The sequence below is a fragment of the Sinocyclocheilus rhinocerous genome, unplaced genomic scaffold (assembly GCF_001515625.1).
Source record: "Sinocyclocheilus rhinocerous isolate Xijiao unplaced genomic scaffold, SAMN03320098_v1.1 scaffold580, whole genome shotgun sequence".
In the NCBI taxonomy this organism is placed as follows: Eukaryota; Metazoa; Chordata; class Actinopteri; order Cypriniformes; family Cyprinidae; genus Sinocyclocheilus; species Sinocyclocheilus rhinocerous.
Genome location: NW_015670982.1, coordinates 875,363 through 882,875, shown reverse-complemented (window position 1 = coordinate 882,875; position 7,513 = coordinate 875,363). Strand labels below are relative to the sequence as shown.

At 42.8% G+C, this 7,513-nt stretch overlaps 1 protein-coding gene across 1 annotated transcript in view; it reads right to left on the bottom strand.

Annotated features, from left to right (window-relative positions):
- The window catches only part of LOC107734543 (zinc finger protein 827), an 88,362-nt gene that overhangs the window by 65,516 nt on the left and 15,333 nt on the right, over positions 1 to 7,513 (bottom strand). Inside the window, exon 2 of the mRNA XM_016546533.1 lies at positions 1,766 to 2,980. Within this exon, the coding sequence (XP_016402019.1) occupies positions 1,766 to 2,980 (1,215 nt within the window). The remainder of the gene's footprint in view (positions 1 to 1,765; positions 2,981 to 7,513) is intronic.

Genomic DNA, 7,513 nt, shown 5'->3' with positions numbered 1-7,513 from the left:
ATGTGTATAAGTATCTTGGAGAAAAGCCCAGGACAAACCATGGCAGAACACAGTATCATCAGTTACCGCTCTTTGACTTTGTTTTAGCTCGCTCAAATTAAGTTACGGTACTCTGCATTTGTTTAGCCATCCGTCAATATTACTGTGCCAGCCTGGAGTTATACGGTATTCTGCCTTTGTTTTACTGTACATTAATGCCATGACATGCCATGACAGCGTATCACATAAAATCAGTTACTGTTCGCAATTAAGTCAGTTTCCTACCTTTTCTTGTAACTCGATAAAAAACATTGCACCTGTCACTCAAGTGGCCACGCCCTTAATTATGCAGAACTTTAAGGCTTAATATAATTTAAACGGATCAGTTATAAAAAAATTCACCCCCTTCACAGTTGTCATGAAGGGCAAAATTACCTATATAGACCAAAAGCACTTTTTGTACCAGGCTGTAAACATATTTTTTTCTGCTGTAAAGTTGGGCATTTTAACATGGGGAGTCTATGGGACTGACTCCCTTTTGGAGCCAGCCTCTAGCGGCCAGTTGACGAATTGCAGTTTTAGTCACTTACGTATTGGCTTCAAGCGAGAGACCGGGAGGTTGCCGCTTGGTTTTCAAAAACGGGACGTCTGGTCACCTTATCCCTACCCCTTCGGGTGCTGAGGCCATTGTTTCAGATCGCTAGTTCGCATTTTGGTAGCCTATCCATCCACTGCGGCTGCCATACTGAGACTAGATATGCAAACTAGAGCTGGGTAAAAAAATATCGATATCTCGATTTTAATCGATTCTCATTTTTACAGAACGATATCGATTCTTAAATCCCAAGAATCGATTAGTCTAGCCTGTGTTCAGTTAATGGACGGAACATTGAAGGGCACTTAATTCCCATCCAATATATCGCAATAAGCACTGTGTTTGGTACTTTTAATATGAGACAAAGTCTCATATTTCAAATTCTGTCCATTGTATTGCAGTATTCAAACAATAAATGCCGTTTTGGCGCTGTTTAATCTGGAGTGACAGATCGCTGTAGCGCCTCAGTTCAACAGACACGGCAGCGCGTAGCGCACGTGAACTGATCATCTCCTCCATATTAATACCATATTAATACCAGTTTCAGCACAAAATAAACATGACTTAACATCCGGAGGTAAGCTAAAAGAAAGAGTATAACTTTACAATCCGTATCCTGTCTCATGTAATCGCTCAAATAGTGTTTCAGCCGCACAAAGACGTCAATATAATGTCTTGTAAACAATGTCACGTTTACAAATGTGTGGTCACATTTACCACAGAAAAAAACATATTCGGTGACCAAGAACTCATTAGTCAGCTAGAAAAATAAACTGGAGAGAGGGGCATGTTGCTAAATATATGCACCATATAACATTTTCATTATAATTTTTACTGTTCTTCAGTGTTTAATTTATGTTTGAATAAATCCATCAAGTTTTATGATTTAAGCCACCATTTAAATGTTTATAGCCTATTAAAAAAAACGAATTGAAGTAGAAATATTATGTAATTGTACATTTATTATTTTAAAAACTTCAATTGAATCGAATCGAATCGAATCGTGAAATTTGTGTCAAAACCCAGGGTGCAGGCCAGGGTGGCATAAGAGGTGGTCATATATGCATCTATTTTTTTTGACGTAATAATCACAGAATTAGATATGTTTAATCCTACAAATTTAAACCACCTGGCAATTTCCCCTCAAAAGCACAAAAAAGCATGCATTTATTTTAGGGAACAAACCATTACCTGCTTGACTGCTGGGCTTGGCCCTTCCCTTGGGGATTGTTGGCAGCAGAAGATCCATGGCCTGGGTTGGGGTGGGCACCTTCTGGTTCCTGTCTAACAGGGGCTTGACATCTTCAGAGGCTCCCAGTACTAATGCCGGCTCTTTCTTATCAGCTAGAAGGTTCCCTGCTGCTCGTGCGGCCACCTCCTTTAGCAGAGCTGCTGAGGAGGTCATGGAAACCAGAGAGAGAAAGGAGCCAGCTGAGGGTTGATGCTCAGATGAGCCCACCTGCTGCTGACTTCTTTCAGACACTTTCTTTGAGAGGGCAGCAAGCGTGGAGCTGGCTGACTGCGGACTGAAGGGTGAAGCGAACGGTTCAAAGCGCACCGCGTCATCAGAGCGAGTGCCCAGGGCTGCCATTGAGGAGGAGGTGACTGACGAGGATGATGAGGAGGAAGAGGAGGATGAAGACGCCGAGGTGGAGGAGGCCACCGCGCTCTTGTCTTGGAGCACGGCGTTGGCGGCTGCCTTTAACTTCTGGATAGCTGAGTCTGGTGATAAGCTGCTGCCACTGGGTGCTGAGCAACTAGTCGACGGCCATTTATCTGCAACACCTACCCATACGAAGCCACTGCTGCCTGAGTTAGGGCCATTGCTGGGGCCATATGGGTCACAGGGCTCCTGCTTGACAGTTGCTACAGACGCAGGTGATGCAGAGTTCGAGTTGCCACTGTTGTTGCTGCTGCTGTTAGCCAACCTCCTCGCCAGGGCACTCAGCTGCTGTGCATGATGTGAAGATGGAGATAGTAGCAAGCTGACCGGGGGCGACTCTGGTCCTCTTCCCGTTCCACGCCCACTCAGGTCGCCTCCCTCCAGCTTCAGTGAGCCAGCCTCCAGGAGACGCCGCAGGTTGCTGCTGAGGGGCTTGCCCAGGGCCTGGCTGGTGTCTCCATAAAGAGAGGACACCTCAGAGGAAAGCATGTCCCGGGTCGAGAGGATCACACTGTCCAGCCCCAGCAGCTCCAGGGAAGCCCGCTGAACTGGCGTCGGGCAGCCCAGGGAGCTCTCGGCTGAGGTGTCGTGGTCCGGTCGGGGAACATCGTCCGGGGAAACCCGCAGCTCATCTTGCACATCACCGTAGGATGATTCAGAGGGGCTGTCTGAGGTATTCCCAAACCAGCTGTCCTCCTCTACTGAGCCACCCTCTGGCCCTCCATCTTCTACCGTGTCCACATCTGTGAAACGGGAAAAAAAACATGATTCATTCAAATGCTTTTTCAGCAAGACAACTGACAATACTTAATTTTCATTTGTTGTATTCTATAAAACGAGCATCTTATTAAAATATATATGTAATGGCATGATTATCAATAAATGCTGGAGGAAAAATCTGTTAGGGCAAAATGCTGACAGCATTGTCCTTATAGCCATTGATTGACCTTTTCCAAGTGACTTTTCTCATTAGGACTAAAATGGATGGTTTGAAAAAAAAAATGTTCTAAAAAGATGAGTGATATAATTCAATTGAGAGTTGCCCTGGTGAGTGTCTGACGCATCCCTCATAACGCACAGTGGAATAACTTGCCTTTTATTCGTTTTTCAACCATGTTTTTTTTCCAAGGGTCTAAAAGAGTGTAGTAAAAGGGTTACCATGGTGACAGGCCCTTCCGGGAGGCTAGACAGCAAAGATTAGGGTAATGGAGGTTACACAACTGGATTAATATTCATGAGCTTGCCGATACCACAAGGGAGCCAATAAGGATAGGGTTAAGGTCACCAAGGGTCATTAATATACACTTCATGTATCAATATTCATAAGCAAAACATTACAGCTTGCCAGACAAGGGCGAACAAAGAATGTGAATATTCCTGATACATATTAACAATTCCTCCACACGAGCATGTCAGAAAGCAACAAGCCTAGATGAGGGAGGATGTCAAAACTTATCAAGTGAGGGTTTTTTCTGTATGTTCACTTGACCAAATTAAATCCTCACACCTCGGTGAGAGTATAAGAGAACAAGACCTAGAGACAGCAGGAAAAAAGGTTGGGGACTTGTGACACCGGAATATGATCTGTAAGAAAATTCATTTGAGCATCTTTTCTTCGCCTTTTGCTCGCACACATAAAGACTGGTCTCACCTTGCCGACCCCAACATAAGCCTGGTGAGTAAGCCCTCTGTTTACAGGGAAAAGGAAAAGCCGTTGCCTGGCAACGGTATCCCGTCGACCCGTAGGGATCATTACAGTCAACACACATCTGGCCAGCACTGCTTACTTTGGTCCAAAGGGGTGGCAACTGCCACGACCCCATGCGACCATGCACCATGATACTGACAATGCAGCAGAGCATGCTTCTTAACTTGAAAAATAAAAGAAAATAAGATATAAACCCGATACACACACATCCCTTGATGTGAATGCGATTATGTGCAAGCGTTCTCCTGACTTTCCGTACTTTATCGTTAAAGGTTTGAGCGTTTGATGCACATCACCAGGGCGTTTCACTGACCAAGCTCTCGGTCACCTGAGCAAAACAGTGAAGTATGTGAGGCATGACCCATTTCCATGTGACACCAGGGAGGATGGGCAGTAATGGCCATAATGTTGTTAGTGAGAAATGGCTAGATTGCTAACCAGAGGTCTCTGAGGCAGTGGTAGAAACTCGGACTGAACCCTGCTCTCGCCCCGCTAGGTTAAGCTAGGTTGTGCTATGCTCCACTCTTGTTCCTAGCTGCACCAGAGAGGCAGACACAGGCAAGCCACTCCGTGGGCGGCCTGACATTTCCCAAGGTCACGGCTCGGGCCCCAGTTCCGCATGGCTTTGTCTGAAACAACCCCCTGCCTCTAAAACGCACACACGCACATACACTCTCGTATGTGGCTTGAAAAATGGGAACAAAACCCTGGTAGTTAGCTGAAATGGCAACAATGCTATCGCATAGCAACAAGCTTGACAGTTTGGGACAAGGGACAAGATACTGGCCGTCTGCCTTTGAGAGGTTCGTTTAATGGCATAATGGTGAGCATGACTTTGTGTGGCCAGAAAAACAGCTGCGGGAGGCACTGTGGTCCAGATCTGTTATCAGTCACACACTGAGACTTGGTGCTCGTATCTCTTGAGGATAAACTGAGTTTATGATTGTGTCTGCTGTGGACATGACCCTACAACCCTACAACCACAAGCGCGAAATGCAAATCATAACCTCAACAAAATATAAAAAGAAAGAAGAGTGTTACATTCAAGCTCTGAAATTAACTTTTTAGCCTACCAGACAGATTTCTCACAGCCAATTTAGTAAAACAACAAAAAACTAACAGATATTACAAATTAATGATTATGTTCTCTAGAGTTTAAATTAGAAATGTTTTTAAAAATAAAGGTTAAGATAAACATGTTATACTGTAATCTGCATAATAGAAAGTCAAATGCCCTTTACAAAAAAAGGTAAAACAACGATGTTAAACGATTTTGAAGTTGGAGGAGAAAATGAGATGGAGGAAATTTTTATTCTGGAAATCCTTTAACAGGAATGTTATAGAAACCCATTTAAATTCCCTCTTTTGGACATAATCATTTTTATGTAAATATAATGGACACAATTTCCTGTATACATTTGTCGTCCAAAAAGTATTTTATGAAAATGTATATTTAAAATGATTGCGCTCATTTCTCTGATGTGCTCCGTCTAATTGACAAACATGTACGTGTGTATTTGCTCAGTAAAGTCCAAATTTGTGTACTGTCAGAGTATATACTGAACTGGATAAAATACTTCTTGACTGTTCAAAAAAAAGTATGTTGTATAAGTATGCATGTGTGTAAAATAAAGTCCAGACATTACACTACCAATTAGACTTGGAAAACATCTTAAGGACCTCGTTAATTCTGTTTTGTTCTTTGCCACAGTACATGGATCTAGTGTAATTGTGGCCTATACTTCTCGGGATTCATTTGAACAACAGCCGTTGGCAGCTATACAGTTAATGCCACAACATCTCAGCTGTGAGATGCAATAAGCCAAAAGGCCAAGGAGGAGGCTGGGAGCATTCTCTATTAGGGCCAGCAGCCACATGACTTGCATATGGTTGCCTACCAATACACTGAGGCTATTCTGTGACTCAGTCGGGCATGAAAATCGGCCTGCCTGACCCAGAGGTCGCAGAAAGGGCACAGAAAGGCTGTGCTGGGTGAGAGGGAGGCTGCTTCAGCAGAGTGAAGGAGAGAGGGAGAGGCCATTAGTCGATTAAGTTGGGGTGGAGCCATCAATATTCCACTGATGCCAATGAAAAGACACACTCGCACAGTCTCGCATGAGAGGCTCGGGTCGAATAGCTTTAACTCTATCAGAGATATTGCAGTGCCTCAAAGTGAGGGCTGCTATCGAATGTTACAGGCTAACTAACCACCACTTTGGCATCTATACTTTCCCAGCATTCTCTGTGGATTGCAGAAGCAAGTGCCGGTGGCGTTCGAGAGGTGGGGGGCTGGGTTTTGGAGGGGAGATAAAAAGTGGTGGCGGTAATTAAGTGTCCGACTGGGCCCTGGCGGGGGTTGCCACGGCCGCAGGCGATGCTAATGAGCCCGTCCGCCGGTCAGTGCTACCTTATTAGCCGCCGGCCGACAATATGGTGGGAAGGACACGCTGCTACCGCCACCAGCCACACATCGTCACGAGTGACTAATGCAGAACCAGAGGTGGGAAGTAATCCTGTTAATTAGGGGGCAATCAGTCAAGGCAAAACTAAGATTCTGCAAATACAATCATATATCGATATGTCACGATTTATTTTCTTGCAATATTGCATCATCCTCAAGGTTCTCATATCGATCCTTGTTCATTCATATTGTTTCCCGCAGTTCAATTAATGAAGAAGCAGGAAGTCTAAATAAGCAAAAACTGGCAACCAGCGTTTCTCAGTGCGGTCTGAGACACTTCTATAGTAATGGAAAAAAGTGAATGGAACCGCATGAGAGACACCACAGATTACAACTCTCTCTCACTGAAATGCTGAGTCTCTCTCTCTCAGTCACAATTCAGTTATGATATAATGAAACGTCACAATGTATTAAATCGAGAGAAAAGTGTGCTGTAACATATACCCAACCCTAGCATCTTAAATGATCACTTAAGACATGAAATCCCATCCCATTAAACACACAAAAAAACCTCTTTATATATCATGATACACTATAAATCAATTCTGGTAACAAAGCAGACCACCCCCATTCTTACAACAATAAAACGTAACAAACATCAATTAAACAAAAACAGTTGTTGATCATGTTTGACTAAGGTTGGTAAAATAAAGTACTGTGAAATTCTTCTAACATCATACTGAATTCAAACACGGACAGCAAATATAAATGTTTTAATAATTACTATTTTTTGGAATTCAAAAAATAAAAATGATATTCTTACCTAATGCATTGTCAAAATAAATGTCCATGGAATCAAAATGACCAATCAACATTCGCCATCAAAATAATTTCACATGCAAATCTGTTTTCTAAAATAAAAGTCTTAATAGCCAATAGGTCTGTCAATATTGACCAAACTGGTAATCAGAAGTGATCTAAATTTGGGAAAATTCACAATTAAATTAAAAAAAGGAAGAAGAAAAAGAAGAAGTGAACAAGAGCATAGCATGCTTAGCATTTCAGAGCATAGCATTTCAAATAATTGAAAATTACTTATATACTTATATAAAATATATATATAAAAGATATATATATATATATATATATATATAATATAAGGTTATA